The sequence below is a fragment of the Oncorhynchus masou genome, chromosome 4 (assembly GCF_036934945.1).
Source record: "Oncorhynchus masou masou isolate Uvic2021 chromosome 4, UVic_Omas_1.1, whole genome shotgun sequence".
In the NCBI taxonomy this organism is placed as follows: domain Eukaryota; kingdom Metazoa; phylum Chordata; class Actinopteri; order Salmoniformes; family Salmonidae; genus Oncorhynchus; species Oncorhynchus masou.
The window spans coordinates 2,495,158-2,519,418 of record NC_088215.1 but is presented as its reverse complement, the minus strand read 5'-3'; the positions used below and the strand labels follow the sequence as shown (position 1 = coordinate 2,519,418).

The window sequence follows — 24,261 nt, the reverse complement described above, 5'->3', positions numbered from 1 at the left end:
AGGAAGGGAAAGGACAGCAAGTAGTGCAGACAAAAGGGAGAAAAAGTTGGTGAAGCAACAGATGTGCTGGAATGAGAACAATATAGGTGCTACTTTGAGAACACAAACTCACATCTTTCACAGCACAGAGTAAGGGAGTCCGGGGGATGACTGGAGGAGCAATGGAGGAAGCATTGTGGGATTCTCTTGGAGTGAGTACAGTTGGTGAGAGTGAGTGGACGATGGTGAAGAACAGTGGAGTGAAAAGTGCTAAAGTTGGTAATTAACAGCAGTTTAGGGTTAGAGTTGTCAGGATTTGGCCAGGGTTGTTCCGGGTTTTGGTCAGTAGATGCCCCCATTGTGCTTTTTGTCCCTATGTTTTTCCCTTGATCCCCATTATTATTTGCACCTGTGTCTCGTTTCCCCTGATTGTATTTAAACCCTTTGTTTCCCTCAGTTCTGTGCTTGTATGTTAGCACCCTGCCCTAGTGTTCTGTGTGCTCTTGTCGATTCCGGGTGACGTTCTTGTGGTATTCTTTTTTTTGTTTTTGTTTATTTTTGGTGAGTTTCTTTTGGGGTCTTTTTGTGTTTTACCTACCACCTTTTGGATTTGCCATTTTTTGTATTTTAGGATTTTTTCTTTATTAAATACACCGTCTTAAGTACTGCTGTGTCTGCCTCATCTTCTGGGTTCTGCTGTCTATTCGTGGCTCAGTTGGTTAAGTGACTGTTTCTCACTCTGGAGACCCAGGTTCGAAACCGGGTCCTGACAAGAGTGGGAATCATCAGCAAGGATGTTTTGTGGGTGACCTGTTAACGGTCTCAAAGATGGTGAAGGATGAATTGGGTAAAGTGGAATCGGTTTGAGTGACCAGGAGCGGTATGATTCTGATTGTGTGTCAACAGCGCAAAAGGAGAAAGCTTTGTGTGGTTTAGGTTAAACATTTCAGGTAGCCGTACGTTGATTAAAATGAATGATAGACGGAAGGTTTTACTGTGGTTTAGTGAAGTGGTTCTCCAATCTTATGTAAAACCTGGGTAAGTGAGATATACAGAAGCCGCTGCAGTGTTACAATTGTAAAAAAGTTTGTACATGTGGCAGGTGTTTGTCGAAGGAATAAATATGTCGTAGTCAGATGAAGCATGTTGTAATTGTGATGGGAATCACGTTCCCAAGTTCCCGGAGTGCCCTGTACGGATGAAGGATGTCACAGTAGCTAAGATGATCAGGCCCATCCAGCAGGTGTCCTATGTGGAGGCAGTGAAAATAGCTGAAGGAGTAAAGAGGAGAAGGCAGTTCATGTCCCACAGTCTGCAGTGAAGCCAAGCAGGCGAAGGATCCCAACAGACTAATAGTGAAAGAGGTGGACTTTGTTGTGTTTATAGAGCAAGTGATAAATTGCATTAATAAATTATTAGTAACCTTCGTCCAAAACTAGCAGTTTCTGCATTAGCTTGGAGGAGTTTCGACAACAAAATTGCGTTTGCATTGCCCTTACTGCCGCAGCGATAAATTGCATTAATAATAAACTAATAAAACATCTAAGAAGCTAGACATCATTGTGAAGGCGGCAAATGTCTTTCTGGATCTCCAGGACTTCACAGACAAAATGTTACAGGGAGTACTGAATGAAGACGTTCCCCCCTCCCAGGTTCCTGAACCTGTGTTAGGGATCTGAATAGTACCATTTTTGTTTGAAATTCAGGGTAGTTGAGTGAATTTGGGTCGTGTTTGTTTTATTTGACATAATTAGTATGATTTGTTAATCCCAATTTTTTGGGCATTTTAGTTATTTTTTACAACCCCGTACAGTAGGTGGCAGCAATACACCTGATGAGTGTAGTCTGACAACAACCCTCAGAGAAGAAGACACGGTAGGAACCAAAGTGTTGGGCAGTGTTTCCAGGTGACCCTAATTAGATGTTACATTACATGTTTTATTACTTTATGTAGCCGGCTAGCTAGCCAACATATTCATACTTTGCTTCCTCCTCTCTGATAAGATACCGCCGCACAAACATGCTTATCTAGGCCTACACCAGCACTGGTACCAGGCAGTATTAGCTAGCTACGTTTGCTCTGACTCTTAATACATTTCGCAAGCTAGCTAGCCCGTTAACTAGCGATTAGCAACTAACATTATTTGAGCAACACCTTACTAAGAAAAGACAATATTTCGCCTTTAATGTAATGGCATGAAAAGAATTGCCAGAATATTATACAATGACTTATCAACAGCTCTAACAATTTGACCCCCACAGGAAATCTACACTGGCAGTAATAGAAAGACCCATTTACTATATAACCATTGATTCTTGAAGAATATAACTTATAAATGCCTCAAATGTTTCAACCGTATTACCCCACCAGAAACCAAAACATAAGCTTGTATAAGGCCACTGTTGGTAAATAAATACTATATGGCTGAGGAGTAGTGTCGATCCAAGCATTCTGACCTCACAATGACAGTTTAATTTGAGCTTTGCAGATGTTGACTGACACCCGGCATATTCAACGGGTGTTGAGCTTTATTAAATTCATCAGTTATTCTGCGCTCTAATCAAGTCAATAAACATTGGGTAGTTAGTTAGAATATAGTTACTATGCTGGCAATTTTGGTGTATAAGTAGCCAACTAACGTTAGGTAGCTAGCTCACATACTGGTACATACTGCTGTAAAGATATATTATGCATTTTGTAAGGATAGTGTTGCTAACATTATGTGTAACTTATTTGTAAAGTCATCACATTATTACATTGCTCAACATGTCATAATTACTTAAAGCAGTTAATTTGTATTGGCTCTCATTGGACTTCGGCTACATATTTTCCTCCATTTTCTTCAAATCTGAAAACGATGTGAAGCCACGCCCATTTCCTGAAGAATTGTATTATTATTATCATATTTTGGCGAATTTAGTACGATATCCGGGAACTTTTGGTATACTAACTACATCACACTATGACCAATAAGCATACTATATACTCAATTAACATCACAAATAGTGCAGTTAGTAAGAGTATTCTAACACAGCTCAGGACTCTGGGCAGCCATTTTGTTGCTGTTTAAAAACTAGGTTGCCCCTTTAAAAAAGCCACACAACAATCAATCAACAAATATGCAGTTCAACCAATAACAAAGCTGTAATTCCACCACTGTTTTGGTAATAATGATGGATGGGGCTTGAGAAATGTAAATACTCTCAAATTCATAGACAGACCTATAGATGAAAGGACTGACCATCCATGATATCAACATTATAGTTTTAACCATGTTGAGGCTATACAGATGGGGTAAACAGTTGAACTAAGCTCATGAGGCATGTGTTATATTCTTCAAGAATCAATGGCTATAAATACATCATTTAAAAGTCAAAATATGGATGTGGCAATTGCACATTTCCCCTTTAACACCACACATCAGTTCAACAATCGCAGTTTTGTTTGCTTCTGTTTTTAAGACAGTACTTACTCGTGTTAATCAGGGCCCATTCATCGTTAGAACCATCGGACGCCTTAAGATGCGCTTGGGAAACCGGGCCCAGATATCCAGTTTCCTCCTCTTCTTCATTTTCCGATGTGACAGTCACCTCCCCCTCCTCTTCTTCTTTCACTGAAACGTTGTAGTCCTCCTCTTTATTAACACCGAACGAGTCTCCCTCTTCTTTCGCTGAGACGTCTTTCTCTTCTTTCACGGTAAAAGCCTCACCCTCTACTTGTTTTTGTATTGTAACAGCCTCCTCTTCCTCCTCCTCTTTCACGAGAGCTTCTTTCTCCATCCAGCAGACCTCAGCAGGAACAGGGTTACGTTTGAGACTGGAGCTACGAGGCATGTACTGAAGTCGCTCAGCGGTATAATTCAAAGCAGTGTCACCATATCATCAGAAGAATAATTTAGTAGAACACCTGATTGGTTTGGTATTGGGCTCGTTCGACACTGCAGGTGACTGCTGACTGACTAATTTACAAATCACCTTGCATCATAAATAACTACTCATTATTATTTATAAATCAGTCAGCCAGTCACCGTTTACCCACAACGCAGCATGGATTTGATGCTCTCGAACACGGCCAGTGGTTCAGTAGATGACATAAAGGCTACCCTGCGGGACTTCATCTATAATAATGTGGCTGTTCTAAATTCTGTGTCGCTCAAAGCCTTGAGTAATGAACCTATTTTTGACACAATTGGCTGGAAAGAGCCAGTGCTTCAGGAAGCTTTGTTTCCCCATCACTACTTTTCAGCATGTTTTCTGTGAATTAAAATACGGGAGTATTATAACTTTTTCCACCTTGGCTTACTTTTAGTTGGGTTCTAACTGGTCTCCGGTAGTTGGTCTCGCTGACCATAAACGTGCTGGTTGGCTACACTGGTTAGGCTAATAGCTAGTTGGCTAAATAGCTAACGTTAGCTGGCTGGCTAAGATAACTGCATATAGCAAACATTATTTGATTTTTGGTTAGATGGCGTTATGTGTTTCCACAACTGTGGTTTACTTTAATCACTCAAGTCATGAGCAAAAATGATTGGTTTAATTTAAAGTTCTACATTTTAAGTTATTTCTGTTGTAGTTTTACATCATAGGGATAGGCTGGTCCTCCATATTACATCACACCTGACTAGCATTCTTCTGAATTCTGATTGGTTTTATGTAATAACTCCAAATATTGAACTGTGAGGTGTTACTTTGCATTGGAATTTTTATTTTATTTGATATTTTATAAACAATACAAAACATACACATACAGTGGGGTATTTAGTCAGCCACCAATTGTGCAAATTCTCCCACTTAAAAAGATGAGAGAGGCCTGTAATTTTCATCATAGGTACACTTCAACTATGACAGACAAAATGAGAAAACAAATTCCAGAAAATCACATTGTAGGATCTTTAATGAATTTATTTGCAAATTATGGTGGAAAACAAGTATTTGGTCAATAACAAATGTTTATCTCAATACTTTGTCATTGCCAACAAAGGGTATATAACAGAGGTCAAATGTTTTCTGTAAGTCTTCACGAGGTTTTCACACACTGTTGCTGGTACTTTGGCCCATTCCTCCATGCAGATCTCCTCTAGAGCAGTGATGTTTTGGGGCTGTTGCTGGGCAACACGGACTTTCACCTCCCTCCAAAGATTTTCTATGGGGTTGAGATCTGGAGACTGGCTAGGCCACTCCAGGACCTTGAAATGCTTCTTACGAAGCCACTCCTTCGTTGCCCGGGTGGTGTGTTTGGGATCATTGTCATGCTGAAAGACCCAGCCACATTTCATCTTCAATGCCCTTGCTGATGGAAGGAGGTTTTCACTCAAAATCTCACGATACATGGGCCCATTCATTCTTTCCTTTACACGGATCAGTCGTCCTGGTCCCTTTGCAGAAAAACAGCCCCAAAGCATGATGTTTCCACCCCCATGCTTCACAGTAGGTATGGTGTTCTTTGGATGCAACTCAGCATTCTTTGTCCTCCAAACACAACAAGTTGAGGTTTTACCAAAAAGCTATATTTTGGTTTCATCTGACCATATGACATTCTCCCAATCTTCTTCTGGATCATCCAGATGCTCTCTAGCAAACTTCAGATGGGCCTGGACATGTACTGGCTTAAGCAAGGGGACACGTCTGGCACTGCAGGATTTGAGTCCCTGGCGGCGTAGTGTGTTACTTATGGTAGGCTTTGTTACTTTGGTCTCAGCTCTCTGCAGGTCACTCACTAGGTCCCCCAGTGTGGTTCTGGGATTTTTGCTCACTGTTCTTGTGATCATTTTGACCCCACGGGGTGAGATCTTGCGTGGAGCCCCAGATCGAGGAAGATTATCAGTGGTCTTGTATGTCTTCCATTTCCTAATAATTGTTCCCACAGTTGATTTCTTCAAACCAAGCTGCTTACCTATTGCAGATTCAGTCTTCCCAGCCTGGTGCAGGTCTACAATTTTGTTTCTGGTGTCCTTTGACAGCTCTTTGGTCTTGGTATTAGTGGAGTTTGGAGTGTGACTGTTTGAGGTTGTGGACAGGTGTCTTTTATACTGATAAGACACCTAAAAGGTTTCTTTAGGAGCCTTTTGGCAAACTCCAAGCTGGCTGTTATGTGCCTTTTACTGAGGAGTGGCTTCCGTCTGGCCTCTATACAATAAAGGACTGATTGGTGGAGTGCTGCAGAGATGGTTGTCCTTCTGTATGGTTCTCCCATTTTCACAGAGGAACTCTGGAGCTCTGTCAGAGTGACCATCAGGTTTTTGGCCACCTCGCTGACCAAGACCCTTCTCCCCCGATTGCTTAGTTTGGCCGGGCGGCCAGCTCTTGGAAGAGTCTTGATGGTTCCAAACTTCTTCCATGAAATAATGATGGAGGCCACTGTGTTCTTGGGGACCTTCAATGCTGCAGACATTTTTCAGTACCTTTCCCCAGATCTGTGCCTCAACACAATCCTGTCTCAGAGCTCTACGGACAATTCCTTTGACCTCATGGCTTAGTTTTTGCTCTGACATGAACTGTGGGACCTTATATAGACAGATGTGTGCCTTTCCAAATCTTGTCCAATCAATTCAATTTACCACAGGTGGACTCCAATCAAGTTGTAGAAACATCTCAAGGATGATCAATGGAATCAGGATGCATCTGAGCTCAATTTTGAGTCTCATAGTAAAGGGAATGTATACTTAAGTAAATACATTTGCAAAAATGTTTAAAAAAATGTTTTGGGTTTGTCATTATGAGGTATTGTGTGCAGATTGATGAGGGGGGAAAATTATTCAATTTTAGAATCAGGCTGTAACATAACAAAATGTGTCAAAACAGGGTTCGGGGTCTGAAGAGGTCTGAATTTTACATTTACATTTAAGTCATTTAGCAGACGCTCTTATCCAGAGCGACTTACAAATTGGTGAATTCACCTTCTGACATCCAGTGGAACAGCCACTTTACAATAGTGCATCTAAATCATTTAAGGGGAGGGGGTGAGAAGGATTACTTTATCCTATCCTAGGTATTCCTTGAAGAGGTGGGGTTTCAGGTGTCTCCGGAAGGTGGTGATTGACTCCGCTGTCCTGGCGTCGTGAGGGAGTTTGTTCCACCATTGGGGGGCCAGAGCAGCGAACAGTTTTGACTGGGCTGAGCGGGAACTGTACTTCCTCAGTGGTAGGGAGGCGAGCAGGCCAGAGGTGGATGAACGCAGTGCCCTTGTTTGGGTGTAGGGCCTGATCAGAGCCTGGAGGTACTGCGGTGCCGTTCCCCTCACAGCTCCGTAGGCAAGCACCATGGTCTTGTAGCGGATGCGAGCTTCAACTGGAAGCCAGTGGAGAGAGCGGAGGAGCGGGGTGACGTGAGAGAACTTGGGAAGGTTGAACACCAGACGGGCTGCGGCGTTCTGGATGAGTTGTAGGGGTTTAATGGCACAGGCAGGGAGCCCAGCCAACAGCGAGTTGCAGTAATCCAGACGGGAGATGACAAGTGCCTGGATTAGGACCTGCGCCGCTTCCTGTGTGAGGCAGGGTCGTACTCTGCGGATGTTGTAGAGCATGAACCTACAGGAACGGGCCACTGCCATGATGTTAGTTGAGAACGACAGGGTGTTGTCCAGGATCACGCAAGGTTCTTAGCGCTCTGGGAGGAGGACACAATGGAGTTGTCAACCGTGATGGCGAGATCATGGAACGGGCAGTCCTTCCCCGGGAGGACTGCCCGTTCCATGATACTTAACAAATGCACTGTAAACCACTGGTAGAGTTTTCTACCACTGGCAGTTTTGTATACAGTCACATGATACGTGGTATAGAAAAGTCCAATCTTTGGAGAGTACATGTGAGGCACTATACTGTGTGTCTGCAGGTGTCTATCTGGTCAAAACCACTGATACAGGAGCCCCTCCACCCTCTGGTGGGATGGATCATGTCTACAGAGAAACCTAGATTCAAATACTTAGATTTGTGTGTATTGGGTATATGTTGTGAAATTGTTAGATATTATTGCACTGTCGGAGCTAGAAACACAAGCATTTCACTACACCCGCAAAAACATCTGCTAAACACGTGTATGTGACCAATAAAATGTGATTTTGATTTGAAAATAAACAACCTATTTATCAAAGGTGCTTTTGGTTGGGGTCAACATGACTCCAAATGATTTGAATTTGTTAAAAGTCCATATTGATACAGAACACTAAACCATGATTTAGATTTATTAAGAACAAGTTGATTGACAAAGTCATGAAAAATTGGAAGAATTGAATAAGCCACATTTTGGCTATGATAAAAGATATGCCTCTGGGGTCAAAATGATGCATGTCAGAAGTATGGTTCAATGCAAATATATAGTGGGTGTAAAGTTTGTTTTAAATTCTCACTCATTAAACACGAATCAATCAACACATGCTTTTCTTTGAACGACATAATATAATATTCAAATTTTATGAAATAAATTAAAAATAAACTTTTGGTTCCTCAACTGCGTTGCCCACTTTTTTTATTTTTTTATTATTTTTATTAACAACAAATCAATACATAAAGCACATGAGGGAACACAAGCATACATAGATTACAAACAATGGACAATCGAGCTAGGGGGTACAATATCACATTACAATTACACAAGGACCTTAAGGGACATGCATATACTTACAATTCTAACAGCTTTTTTGTTAGTAGAGCATTTAACCGTCTTAAAATACAGTTCAATTTCTTTTTGTAGGATACGAAAATGTGGTTTTCTGTTTGTAAATTTACATTTGTGTATATGAAATTTGGCCAAAAGAATAATGAAATTAATTACATAAAAATGATTCCGCTTATTTCTATTGTATGTAAAGAATTCAAACAGTACATCTCTCCACAATAGTGTAAAATCTTCATAAATGTGTTCAATTATAAACCTACTGATGTCTTGCCGCAGTTTTCTTACATGCATACAATGCCAGAAAAGATAATATTTATGAATAATTTTAAAGGAATAATTTTAAAGGAAACTTCCTTAATTTTGTTCTCCCCATCCCGGATCCGGGATCGTGACTAAAGCCTCAGGCTCATTAGCATAACTCAACGTTAACGATTTCTGAAAATCGCAAATAAAATGAAAATAATGCGCCTGCTCTCAAGCTTAGCCTTTTCTTAACAACACTGTCATCTCAGATTTTCAAAATATGCTTTTGAACCATAGCAATTGACTAATTTGTGTAAGAGTATGCTAAGCTAGCTTAGCATTTTGAGTAGCATTTAGCACGCAACATTTTCACAAAAACCAGATAACCAAATAAATAAAATAATTTACCTTTGAAGAGCTTCGGATGTTTTCAATGAGGAGACTCTCAGTTACATACCAAATGCGCAGTTTTTCCTGAAAGCGTCTGTGTGTAGGAGAAATCGCTCCGTTTTGTACATCACATTTGGCTACCGAAACGAACCGAAAAATCAGTCACCTACAACGTCAAACCTTTTCCGAATTAACTCCATAATATCTACCGAAACATGGCAAACGTTGTTTGGAATCAATCCTCAAGGTGTTTTTTCACATATCTCTTCATTGATATATCGTTCATGGAAGCCTGTATTCTTCTCTAAATTCCATGGAAAAATACTTGCAGCTGACTTTTGCGCACCAATTTCGGCGCAGGACACCGGGCGGACACCTGGTAAATGTGGTCTCTTATGGTCAATCTTCCAATGATATGCCTACAAATACGTCACAATGCTGCAGACACATTGGGGAAACGACAGAAAGGGCAGACTTACTCCTCTCGCATTCACAGCCATATAAGGAGACAATGGAAAACAGAGCCTCAAAAATCCTGCTCATTTCCTGGATGCCGTCTCATCTTGGTTTTGCCTGAAGCTCACGTTCTAGGGCACGCACAGAAAATATCTTTGCAGTTCTGGACACGTTAGAGTGTTTTCTTTCGAAAGCTATCAATTATATGCATAGTCAAGCATCTTTTTGTGACAAAATATCTTGTTTAAAACGGGAACGTTTTTCATCCAAAAATGAAATTGCGCCCCTAGAGTTTCAACAGGTTAACAAGTAGGTATGTTTGTGGCAACATCCAAACTTTTTTCCAACAGATATTATCAATAAAACCATTCCAATAAGGCATGACATAAGGTATAGATACAACATCCTGCTGAAACAAGGATCGTATCGCTCTGTTGTTGAATGGACCAAAAGTCAACAGGGTCAATAGAAGCTAGGTTCTGAGGGTCAGGTCTTGACATGTTCCTGAAAAACATAGCAACACCTGAGGGAATGGCATCTAAAACAATTGCAAAAATCTTTAGGTGTTACAGGGACCTTGTAAAGTGATAAGAATTCTTTATAACTGAGTAAAAGACCCTCTGCATTTACCAGTTGGCTCACCAATAGGATATTATTTCTGAACCAATATTCTAAAAACAGAGAGGTATTTTTATACAATTTATCCCGATTATTCCACATATAATATCTGTGTGGAGAAAAATTGTGTTTATAAATTAAGGACCATGACAAGAAAACCTGCCGATGAAAAGCAGAAAGTTTCACTGGAACTTTGTCAATATTATAATTGCAAAACAACATGAAGTTGAGGCCACCAAAAGTAGAGAAGACATGATGAGGAATAAAATTCCAGATAGAAGTGGGTTTTCTTAGGAATTGTTTTATCCAATTGATCTTGAAAGTATTATTTAAAGTAGTAAAATCCAGAAAATTCAGTCCACCATTCTCGTAAGTGTTCATTACAACAGTTTTCCTAATGTAATGGGTACGGTTTCTCCAAAGAAAGTTGAAAAGCATCTGGTCTATCTCCTTGCTTATTTTACGGTCAAGATATAAAGATAGAGCACCATATGTTAGTCTAGAGATACCTTCAGCCTTGGTTATTAGGACTCTACCTTTTAAAGATAAGTCCCTCTGTAGCCATTGATTTAGTTTCTTCTAGGTTTTTTTAATAAGAGGGTTAAAATTTAGTAAGCCTCTAGACTTCTGATCCTTTGTAATGGTTATGCCTAAATATGTAAGTTCTTCTTTTACTGGAATACCATAATATGAAGGTGTCACACAATCTTTGACAGCCATGAGTTCACATTTATTAATGTTAAGATATAGACCAGACGCTTTGGAAAAGGATTTTATCACATTGATCGATATGGGAATTTGGTTAGCGTCTTTCAGAAAAAGTGTAGTATCGTCAGCCAGCTGGCTTATAATAATTTCTTTACCAGCTATGGAAATACCTTGTACAGGACTATTATTTAAAGAATTTGCAAGAAGTTGGGTGATTAATAAAAACAGGTACGGAGAGATAGGACAACCTTGCCTAATTCCTCGCTTTAACTCAAATCTAGGTGAGGTACCATATTTCAATTTGATAGAGCTGTTACCATTTGCATAGAGAGTCTTAATAGCCTTACAGAAAAAATCCCCAAAGCCAAGTCTCTCAAGGGAGTGGAAGAGAAACTGATGCTCTACTGTGTCAAATGCTTTATAAAAATAATATGAAGCTATCCTCAGTTATTAGGTCTGAGTAGTCAAGTATGTCTAATGACATTGTTAGAAATATGTCTGTTCCTCATGAAGCCAGACTGTGTTTCATCAATGATTGCGTCCAGAACTTCTTTAATTCTTTTTGCAAGTAGTGAGGCTAATATCTTATAGTCATTATTTAGAAGACAAATTGGACGCCAGTTATCGATGAGCAGCACTTCTTTTTTAGGCTTAGGTATCAGTGTTATTAACCCCTGACTCATTGTAGGAGGGAGAACATTGTTTTTAATACTCTCTAAAAAGACTTCGAATAGGAAGGGAGCTACTTGTTCAGAAAATAATTTGTAAAATTCTGATGTAATTCCATCAACACCTGGTGATTTATTGTTCTTTAGACGTTTGATAGACTATAATCTCTTCAACTTTGATGGGTTCATCACACTGTTTAGATTCTATATCACTGATAGAGTGAACATTATTCAGTGAGTTAAAAAACATATCTGTGGATTCCTGACAGTACGTAGAGCTATATAATTTTCTGTAAAAATTGCTGCAGTATTTAGCGATTAATTTTTGGTCATCTGCAATAACACCATCAATGTTTAACTTATGGATAGTGTTATTTTTAGAGTGAAATTTCTCAAGTCTAAAGAAATAGGATGAATTCTGTTCTCCCTCCTCAATCCATTTTTTCCTAGATCTAATAAAGGCTCCTTCTGCTTTTAATTTATATATATTATCCAGTTTATTTTGTAACTCAATTAGTTCCAACTTCTCCTCCCCCAAGAGGTCAGCTGGGGACCTCTGAGAAAGGGAAGTTATCTTAATGATCACCTTTTCCTCCTCAGCTCTTCTGGTCTTAGCAAGATTACTACCATATTTTCTAAGATATTTGGACACCTCAAATTTAAAGAGCTCCCAGTTCTTGCAATAAGATTTTTCTTCACAAGCCCTTTCCCAAAAGTGTGAGAGCAGATCTTTAACCTCAAATGTAACTATATCATTATTTAATAATGAGCTATTTAGCTTCCAGTAGGATGCTCTACCAAGGTTTGTATCAGGGGTAAATATTTTGATATCAATGTAAATAGCCTTATGGTCTGTGAGGGGAGTAGTACAAATATTTGTAGTAACACACTCACTATCAATACATTTGGATATAAGCCAAAAATCTATTCTGGATTGTCTGGAGCCTGTTTTGTTACTCCAAGTGAATGATCTGTCAGCCAGAAACCTCTCTCTATATATCAGTAAGATCAAACTTTTCCATAAAAAGTATTAAACCCAAATTCTGATTGGTTGGCCTACCTGGGGGCCATCTGTCAGTTGAATTATCTATTGTAATGTTAAAGTCCCCTCCTATCAATAATAACGAATTGGGAAATGTAGATAACCAATGAAGTATATGTTTCTCTATAGATTCAAGCAACTCATCATTCTCATTTTTGGTGTTGTACCCGTAGAAGTTTACAGTAATGAGTGTAATGTCATTGTAACTGATCACAAGACAAATAAAGTGACCAAAGGGGTCACGAGTGTAGAATATTACCACCAAAGGTATTTTTCATTGTAGTGACACCAGCAGAGCGTTCAGATCCATGGGAAAGCCAAATATCGTTGCCCCACTGTGACCTCCAGAAGTTGGCATCAGCAGAAATTGAGTGAGACTCTTGAAAAAAGCAAAAATCTGTTCGAAATTGTTTAGCAAATAAAAATAAGGCCTTGCGCTTCACACTGTTTCGTAACCCCCTAGCATTAAGAGATAATATAGACAAAGGCAAAACAACAAAGATTATATAAAAGTATAAGCTGTAGTAGGATGAGTCAAAGACGTAGGAGCAGTGAACGTAAACGATAAGGAACCGAGATCTGCACCATTTAAGTCAATTTAAAGTGAAAATAGCTTATTCCATAACCTTTGAAATGCAACTCAACTGGAAATTATGTTCAAGACCAAACCAAGGGTTCTTGTAGTAAGAGAGACTAAAAACCCTCTTTAGTGTAATCAGGAACTATTCTGAGAAATCATACAAATAATAATTTAAATAAAAGGGTACCTACTATTTTAAGTACATATGAAAACTGATCATAAAATAATTGAATAACAAAATGTTTTACATATAAACGTTCCTAAGACATTTTTTGTAAATAAGTATTAATAACTAAATAGAACAATAACCGTGTAAAGTCAGAGCAGACCTGTATGCCATTTAAAACAGTATCTTAGTTACTGTATACATACAACATAAATTCAGCTTTCAATCTTCTTCGTAAGTTTATAAACAAAATAGGACTTCTGGTCATACAAGAACAAACTAATGAATTGAAATACCTGAGTATTCCTTTAAAATAGTCACCTGATACTTGTTAGGTAAACAACATAAGGAAAATGAGAATACCATGGCTGAAACCATCAACCTGTTCCTCCTGGTGAGATTCTAGGGAGGAATATGGATTTCTGAACCGTTGATGAAACCTCGTCCTCCGACGAAGTAAGCAGCCTTCCCCTCACTTCGTGCTATCTTGATCGTTGGCCACAACTTGTTCCTTCTTTCTATGTCTTCCGGGCTGAGATGCTCGGGGGAAACGCATACCATGGCTCTGAAGGAAGGCGTTCTTCCTAGCAGCTTTCCAGACAGCATCCCTGTAGAATCTGGTAGTGAATAGGATGATGATACCCCTGGGTCTTGAATCGCTTTGCTGTTGCTTCTTGCCGAGGCGATGTACAACGTCGATGGTATCACCAACTTTGTTCTTCTCTGCAGGCAAAACTTCTTGGCAGATACGGATAGCCTCTCCTCGCACATCTTCATTCTCCACCTCTGGCAAGCCGTAGAGTCTCAGGGTCCATGTCTTGTGTATTGTTCCAGATCAGTGAGACGTCTATGGTAGACATTGTTATTCTTTTCCACCCTTTCCACATTTTTTTCAACTTTTGTCACTCTCGTTTTCACATCATTAATTTCACCACCAGCTCCACAGTCTTTTTCAAGCCTTCGATAACCATGGTGTTTGCCTTTTTCCTTTCTTTTTTTGTCACGACTTTGCATGGACATGCTGAAATAAATTATCCAATTATCATTCCAGTCACAGGAAAGGTCTTATATCTTGAACAAATAAAAATAATAATGATTAAACTTAAAAAAAATAATAATAATTCACAATCTTTCTGAAGTTTGGTACGGAGCTCGGTAAAAAAGCGTCTGTTCAAGCAGCCATCTTGGCCAATCTCATCTGCGTTGCCCACTCCAGTCAGCAAATGGCGATGTGCGTCTTTTAGGTTCAGGCGACGCAGCCAGTGTGACGTATAATCTAGTGGACGGGACGCTCCTTCAACAACAACAGCTAGTCAGATACCTCGTTAGCTTTCTAGCAAACATAGCTACAACATTCACGCTATTTACACTGTTTTGGTGTATATTAGTCGCTCTGTATTAAACATACTTCTCTCGTATGTACTTGTTGGCCTATGTAATTATATATTGACGTTGTTTGTCAGCTAGCTGGTTTACTAAGTTAGCTTAGAACTAGGCTAGTCGCTAATGCTAGCTAGCTAACATCCCCGACCATGAGCTCACTAAGCTACTCTCCTGATAAAGAAGATGAGGTCTGCTGGACGGAGAAAGAAACTCTCGTGGAAGAGGAGGCTGTTTCAATTAAAAAACAAGTAGAGGGTGAGGCTGTTACCGTGAAAGAAGAAGAGAAAGACGTTTCAGTGAAAGAAGAGGAAGACGCGTTCAGAGTGAAAGAGGAGGAGGATGTTATAGTAAAAGAAGAGGATGATTCAGTTTCTGGAGTGAAAGAGGAGGAGGGGGAGATGACTGTCACATTGGAGGAAGAAGAGGAGGTTGGAGATCTGTTTAACACCAGTAAGTACCGTCTCTGCAGTCGTTGAACCAATATGCAGTAAAGGGGTTCTACACTTTAATGTTGTTCTGTAGGAATGGCTGAAGCTACACTGTAACGTGTACAACATCAAGAGTAGACCATCAACAAAACGTTAACAATTGATCAAATCCGTCCAATGACAATGCCTGAAATACTGTAGTCCTCAATATCTCCTATTAGATTGTCCCAATATGTACTCTTAACGGGCCATCAGCAGTTGTTACAGCCATTTTGGGACGTATACATTAATGATATTTACCCATCGGTTTCTTGAAGAATTCACTTATGAATGCTTCATGAGCTTAGTTCAACTTCCGTACCCCAAATATATATATTTTTTCTGTTATTAGTCAGCTAGTGTGCTGGTTAAGTTAGCACTAGCCTAGCTAGCTAACATCTCCGACCATGAGGTCACTAAGCTACTCTTCTCTTGCTAAAGAAGAGGAGGCCAGCTGGACGGCGAAAGAAGGTCTTGAGGAAAAGGAGGCTGTTACAATACATAAACAAGTAGAGGATGAGGCTGTTACAGTGAAATAAGAAGTGAAAGACGTTTCAGTGAAAGAAGAGGAAGACTAGTTCAGAGTGGAAGAGGAAGTTACAGTAAAAGAAGAGGTGGCAGAGAGGAGGATGCAGTTTTTGGAGTGAAAGAGGAGGAGGGGGAGATGACTGTCACATCATAAAAGGAGGAGGAGGAAACTGAATATCTGGGCCCAGTTTTCCAAACGCATCTTAAGGCATGCAACTGTTCTAACAGTAAACTTAGCCGTAAGATGGTTTTGGGAAACTGGGCCCTGATTAACACTAGTAAGTACTGTCTTAAAAACAGAGGCAGTTGTGGGACTGATGTGTGGTGTTAAAGGGGAAATATGCAATGGCTACATTTTAAATTACTTCTTTCTTTCCATTGATTCTTGAATAATATAACACATGCCTCATGAGCTTAGTTCAACTGTTATACCCCATCAGAACACCAAATAAGCTTTTTTTACTCCAATGTTTAGAAACAATGTAAATCAACACTGTATAGCCTCAACATGGTTAAAACTATAATGTTGATATCATGGATGGCCAGTCCTTCCATCCACAGGTCTGTCTATAAATTTGGCCCCACTATCATCTTATTACCAAAACAGTGGTATAATTAGTTTAGTTATTGTTTAAACTGCAGATTGGTGTATTGTTGTGGCTTTGCTAAAGGGCCAATCTAGGATTTAAACAGAAACAAAATGGCAGCCCAGAGACCTGAGCTGTGTTTGAAGACTCATACTGACTGCACTATTTTTGACGTAAATTGAGTATATATGCTTATTAAGGCGGCAGGTAGCCTAGTGGTTAGAGCTTCACGCCAGTAACCGGAAGGTTGCTCCTGAACAAGGCTGTTAGCCAACTGTTCCCCGGCGCCGAAGACGTGGATGTCGATTAAGCAACTCAGAGGGTTTGGGTTAAATGCGGAAGACATATTTCAGTTGAAAACATTCAGTTGGACAACTGACTAGATATACCCCTTATTTGTCAAAATATGGATACAGTTAGAATGCCAAATGTTCCTGGATGTCATTCGCCAAAATACGAAGTATACATGCAGTACTATAGATACTATACTAGTACTATACATGCAGTGGACACTATTTCTGTACTTTTAGGGCCCATAATGCAGTTCTTCAGAAAATGGGCGTGGCTTCACAACTTTTTCAGATTTGAAGAAAATGGCGAAAATATGCAGCCAAAGTCCGATGAGAGCCAATATAAATTCATTGCTTTAACTAATTATGACAAATGTTAAGAAAATGTTGAGCAATGTAATAAAGTAATGACTTTTCCAATAAGTTACCTTACACGTTATGTTGGCTGATAGTTTGTTAGCTACGCTGTCCTTACGAACAACATACCAGTACATACTGTTGTGATGTTATGCTATGTTAGCTAGCTACCTAACGTTACTTGGCTACTTATACATCAAACTTGCCAGTATGTTAACTATATTCTATCTAACTAACTACCCAATGTTTATTGACTTGACTAATTTCAAGTTAGCAGGCTAGCTAGCTTGCTAAATGTATTAAGAGTCAGCTCAAACATAGCTAACTAACACTGCCTGGTACCAGTGCTGGTGTAGACCTAGATAAGCATGTTTGTGCAGCAGTATCTTGTCAGAGAGGAATAGGCCAAGTATGAATATGTTGGCTAGCTAGCCAGCTACATGAAGTGAGAACATGCACTGCAAGATCTAATTAGGGTCACCTGGAAACACTTACCAACACTTTGGTTCCTACCATGTCTTCTTTTCTGAGGTTAGGCGGCTACATATTGGCAGTGGTCCAAACACTTATAAGACACACCCTCGGCAACTTACACGCTGCCGAAACCAGATGTGTCATGTGCGCGAACATTGCACAATCAATATACACATACATGTTATTCAATCATTGCACCCACACTGCTCGCGCGTGCCAACAAGCATCTGCGTTGCCAGGCGCTATAATACACAGTCAGGTTTCTAACCTCCCTATAGGCTGTCTCATCGTTGTCGGTGGTCAGGCCTACCACTGTTGTGTCATCGGCAAACTTAATGATGATGTTGGAGTTGTTTCTGGCCATGCAGTCATGAGTGAACAGGAAGTACAGGACTGAGCACGCACCCCTGAGGGGACCCTGTGTTGAGGATCAGCGTGGTGCATGTGTTGTTACCTACCCTCATCACCAGGAGCAGCCCGTCAGGAAGGTCAGGATCCAGTTGCCGCTCGAGCCCGCACCTGCCCGCCCGTCCAGCATCACTACCCTGGACGGTTCTGACTTAGAATATGTGGACAACTACAAATACCTAGGTGTCTGGTTAGACTGTAAGCTCTCCTTCCAGACTCACATTAAGCATCTCCAAACCAAAATTAAATCTAGAATCGGCTTCCTATTTCGCAAAACAAAGCATCCTTCACTCATGCTGCTAAACATACCCTCGTAAAACTGACTTTCCTACTGATTCTTGACTTCGTCGATGTCATTTACAAAATAGCCTCCAACACTCTTCTCAACAAATTGCATGCGGTCTATCACAGTGCCATCCGTTTTGTCACCAAAGCCCCATATATTACCCACCACTGCAACCTGTACGCTCTCGTTGGCTGGCCATCACTTCACACTCATCGCCAAACCCACTGGCTGCAGGTCACCTACAAGTCTCTGCTAGGTAAAGCTGCCAATGACTGGAACGAACTGCAAAAATCACTGACGCTGGAGACTCATATCTCTCTCACTAACTTTAAGCACCAGCTGTCAGAGCAGTTCACAGATCACCGCACATGTACATAGCTCATCTGTAAATAGCCCATCCAACTGCCTCATCCCCATACTGTATTTATTTATTTCTTCCTACTTTGCACCCCAGTATCTCTACTTGCACATTCATCTTCAGCACATCTATCATTCCAGTGTCTAATTGGTACATTGTGATTACTTTGACCACTATGGCCTATTTATTGCCTTACCTCCCTAATCTTACCTCATTTGCTCACACTGTATATAGATTTGTTATTTTCTATTGTGTTATTGACTGTATGTTTGTTTATTCCATGTGTAACTCTGTGTTGTTGTTTGTATGTTTGTATCTTGGCCAGGTCGCAGGTGTAAATGAGAACTTGTTCTCAACTGGCCTACCTGGTTAAATAAAGGTTAAATAAATAAATAATAAAAAATACAATTCGGTGGAAAAAAAACTACTGTAAAGCAGTTGATTTGCTACATTCAAATTAATAATTTCAGAGTTTAAATCCAAACTGAGAGTCACCTTTATTGACAACACCCAAATGGATAAGGTCATGGTTCTAAAATAATTACACATTATTCATAATGTGTAGAGAACTTTTCCTTGATGGATAGGCTATTGTACAACACACAGAGCTATTTTCCTTTATTCAGGACATTTCAAATGACAACACATTACAGTATCCCAGTATTCTCAAACCCTGTGACCCTCAAACACCACCAGTATTTTACACCATTTTAAAGATAAACCTGTTGTAGGCTTTACTGCGAAAGCACCACAAACAATTATGTTAGGTGAGTGCCTAGTCACAGATAAAACACAGCCATTTTTCCAGCCGAAGAGTAGTCACAAAAAGCAGAAAGAGATAAATTAATCATTAACCTTTGATCTTCATCAGATGACACTCATAGGACTTTATGTTACACAATACATGTATGTTTTGTTCGATAAAGTTCATATTTATATAAAAAGCATCTCAGTATACATTGTCACGTTATGTTCAGTAGTTCCAAAAACATCCAGTGATTTTGCAGAGAGCCACGTCAATTTACAGAAATACTAGTTAGTTATACATGGAACTGAAGATAAACTTCTCTTTAATGCAACCGCTGTGTCAGATTTCAAAAAAGCTTTACCGAAAAAGCACACCATGCAATGATCTGAGTACAACGCTCAGAGACCAAAACAAGCCAAACAGATATCTGCCATGTTGTGTAGTCAACAGAAGTCAGAAATAGCATTATAAATATTCACTTTGATGATCTTCATCAGAATGCACTCCCAGGAATCCCAGTTCCACAATAAATGTTTGATTTGTTCGATAAAGTTCATAATTTATGTCCCCTTACCTCCATTTTGTTTGCGCGTTTAGCACAGTAATCCAAATTCATGACACGCGAGCAGACAAAGTCAAAGCGTTCCGTTACAGTCCGTAGAAACATGTCAAACAATGTATAGGATCAATCTTTAGGATGTTTTTATCATAAATCTTCAATAATGTTCCAACCCGGAAAATTCCTTTGTCTGTAGATATTCAATGGAAAGCAAGCTAACTTTCACGTGAATGCGCGTGGTCAGCTAATGGCACTCTGCCAGACCTCTGACTCAATCCCCTCTCATTCGCCCCCACTTCACAGTAGAAGCATCAAAAAAGGTTCTAAAGACTGACATCTAGTGGAAGCCTTAGGAAGTGCAATATGACTCCAAAGACACTGTGTATTCGATAGGAAAATAGTTGAAAAACTACAAACCTCAGATTTCCCACTTCCTGGTTGGAGTTTTTCTCAGGTTTTTGCCTGCTATATTAGTTATGTTATACTCACAGACATCATTCAAACAGTTTTAGAAACTTCAGTGTTCTCTATCCAAATATACTAATAATATGCATAGCTTAGCTTCTGGTACTAAGTAGCAGGCAGTTTACTCTTATTCATCCAAGCTACTCAACACTGCCCCCAGCCATAAGAAGTTAATGTGAGTGTCCATGAGTAGCACTCCTGATCTTGCGCTGATGGTGCGCTGTAATATTCAGAATACCTTGTGAAAAACTAAAATCTTTGCTCACCATTTTTGCTCAATGCAGATATACTACATCCATAACTATCGGTTTCCTCATTAGCAGGGAGGAGTTTCTACAACCAAATTGTGCTCGTTAACCTTGTGCGCCAATTTTAGCAAACACAGAAAGGGGCCTATATTGGAGACCAAAAGTCGCCTGGCACACTGCTTAGGATTTCAACAACTTATTTCTAGCCTACAATCATCAATGTTACTACTCATGTGAAAACAAGACGAAATATGATTATTGTTGCTCACTTGACTGTCTTCAGTCAAATAATTGAACAGACGTCAGTTGTAGTACAACTGCATGGGTATGCTCTGGGCATCACCTTTTACCTCAAATAAACAATGGATTTCTGCTGTTGTGGGGCTTTAACCATCTGTCTGACTTTGTTGTTCACACAGGAGAAAGACGTGACGATCTTGCATCCTCTTGGGAGCCTCAACAACCTCATGATACTGACGAGGCAGAGAAGATTCTCTCCAGTACAGAACATCTCAATAAACACCAGCAGAGATGCACAGGGAAGAAATCTCACCACTGCTCTCACTGTGGGAAAAGTTGCAAATCTTCATCAGAACTTAAAATACACCTGAGAATTCACACAGGAGAGAAACCTTTTGCCTGTGATCAATGTGGGAAGAGTTTTACACGGCTACAAACCCTGAAATCACACCAGAGAATACACACTGGAGAGAAACCTTATAGCTGTAATCAATGTGGGAAGAGTTTTACGACATCGAGCTATCTAACTATACACCAGAGAACACACACAGGAGAGAAACCATATAGCTGTGATCATTGTGGGAGCAGTTTTACTACATCTAGCTATCTAACTATACACCATAGGACACACACAGGAGAGAAACCGTATAGCTGTGATCATTGTGGGAAGAGTTTTACTCAGCCAGACAGCCTGATATTACACCAGAGAACACACACAGGAGAGAAACCATATAGCTGTGATCAATGTGGGAAGAGTTTTTCTACATCTAGCGTTCTAACTATACACCAGAGAACACACACAGGTGAGAAACCATATAGCTGTACTCAATGTGGGAAGTGTTTTTCTACGTCTAGCTATCTCACTATACACCAGAGAACACACACAGGAGAGAAACCATATAGCTGTTATCAATGTGGGAAGAGTTTTGCTCAGCTAAACAGCCTGATCGTACACCAGCGGACACACACAGGAGAGAAACCTTATGGCTGTGGTCAATGTGGAAAGAGTTTTGGTACATCTGGCTGTCTGAAGACACACCAGAGAACACACACAGGAGAGAAACCTTATAGCTGTGAACAATGTGGGAAGAGTTTTTCTACATCAAGCTATCTCACTATACACCAGAGAATACACACAGGAGAGAAACAATATAGCTGTAGCCATTGTGTGACCAGATTTGCTTGGCTAAACAGCCTAGTATCACACCAGAGAACACACACAGGAGAGAAATCTCATAGCTGTGCTCAATAGGGGAAGAAATACTCTGATATAAGATCTCTGATTAAACATCAGAAAATATGGAGTTTTTTCATGATATCAATGAAATAATGTCTTAATGTAGAATGTTTTTAACATTGTAGTAGGAGTATTTTAATGAATGTCAGAATGTAGAACCCTAAACGTTTGCCTTCTGTTCTTTTGATTTTAGCCTCAGGGGACAATTCCAGGTTCTGTATTGAAAGAGTACTATTTATGAGATTTAACAAAAAGTGACTAACTAAAAAAGAGTTGTTACACTTACCACGTTGGTGACCCACTAGAATTAAAATGAAATCCTTCAAAATGTAGCTGGTTGTTTTCTACAAATTGTCTTCTAACCAGTGATGTATAGATTATTCCCAGATTCCGTGTGGTTTTTGCTGTGTTGGTTTTAACAGGATGTGCAACCTCATCTCCCTCCTCTCGCACAATTTATTTCAATATGATATCGATGAGTGATGACAAATAAGTGTTGTGTTCTTTGTATAGCCACCCCTACATTTAAATGCATCACTCCAAAATGTAGCTGACTGTCTTCTGCAGGTTGTCCTCTAACCAGTGAGGTAAAAGATATCTCCCATTTCCATGTGTTTTTGTTTAGTTGTGTTTGTTTCAACAGCACGTACAACCTGATTTCCCCCCTAATCGATATCAGTGATTTATTGCCTCTTGTCAAAACAACAGGGTTTGTGGTGCTTGTGTACTTAATAAGGTGCTTGTTTAACAAATACAAGTCAGAGAGAATAAAGTTGGCGGCACACAAACGTTTGATGTATGACCCGATGTCCGGATGACGTGCTTATGCCCATATGTGGGCATCTTGTTCCTGTTCTCACGCGTTAGAGGGTGTGCCTGCGCTGCGGATGAGAGAATGGCTTAAGAAAAGGCTTGCACTCTGTCAAATTGAACAGGCCCTGAGTGGTACAACTCTCCACGGATATGCAGTGGAAGAACTGGTCTGCGGACGCAGTGATCTGAAGGCCCTAAGAATCGCTTCAATGGCCCTGACTCCAAAGTGACAATTTTAGCATGTGAACAAAATCTGTCAGTTCCAAAGCATGCAAGGATGTAAACTTTTTTATGCCGGTGTTTAGCTTTAAATGGATTGATTATCCCATATTCATAAACCTTATGAATAAGCTAGACAGTCTTTTCCAAAATAGTGAACAATTATGGCGCTGGCCGCGTCTATCCTTAAGACATTCCCAGGATCCACATGCCCGACTGATCTACCCCTGGAGTGAAAACTTACGGAGCTTTGATGGAGCGTGCAAGAGAGCCTGTCTTGGCACTGGTGAATTGGAAACGGATGCAGGTCAGGGCTAACCAAGCCCTATATCTGTAAGAAAGGAATAGTCAAATGGTTCATTAATTATAACAGGTTTTAAACTGTATGTACTAAATATTTTTGAATTAAATAAATGTTTTTAAAACTGTATCTCACCTTTTAATGAAGGGGCTCTGTCTTTTCGCTCTATCATCATGCATGTCTGAGAAAAATAATTTCTGAAAAGCTGTGTGCGGGGATAATGCAGCGCGGCAAATTCAAATAATGATATAAAAATCAAACATTCATTAATTCACACATGTAAGATACTCAATTAAAGCTACACTCGTTGTGAATCCAGCCAACAAGTCAGATTTTAAAAAGCTTTTCGGCGAAAGCATAAGAAGCTATTATCTGGTGATAGCACAATGTCAACAAAGAGAGTAGCATATTTCAACCCTGCAGGTGCTACACAGAACGCAGAAATAAAATATAAAGCATGCATTACCTTTGACAAACTTCTTTTGTTGGCACTCCAATATGTCTATAAACATCACAATTGGTCCTTTTGTTCGATTAATTCTGTCCATATATATCCAAATGTCATTTTTTTCTCACCTTTATTTAACCAGGTAGGCAAGTTGAGAACAAGTTCTCATTTACAATTGCGACCTGGCCATGATAAAGCAAAGCAGTTCGACACATACAACGACACAGAGTTACACATGGAGTAAAACAAACACAGTCAATAATACAGTATAAACAAGTCTATATACGATGTGAGATAAGGGAGGTAAAGGCAAAAAAAGGCCATGGTGGCAAAGTAAATACAAAATAGCAAGTAAAACACTGGAATGGTAGATTTGCAGTGG

At 39.8% G+C, this 24,261-nt stretch overlaps 1 protein-coding gene across 1 annotated transcript; it reads left to right on the top strand.

Annotated features, from left to right (window-relative positions):
* Positions 1 to 14,750: 14,750 nt before the first annotated feature.
* Positions 14,751 to 23,548, top strand: LOC135521536 (zinc finger protein 501-like). Its single transcript, XM_064947308.1, has 2 exons — positions 14,751 to 15,296; positions 21,041 to 23,548. Exons 1-2 carry the CDS (start codon positions 14,996 to 14,998, stop codon positions 22,111 to 22,113), a joined length of 1,374 nt encoding a protein of 457 aa, XP_064803380.1. The 5' UTR covers positions 14,751 to 14,995; the 3' UTR covers positions 22,114 to 23,548.
* Positions 23,549 to 24,261: the final 713 nt, after the last annotated feature.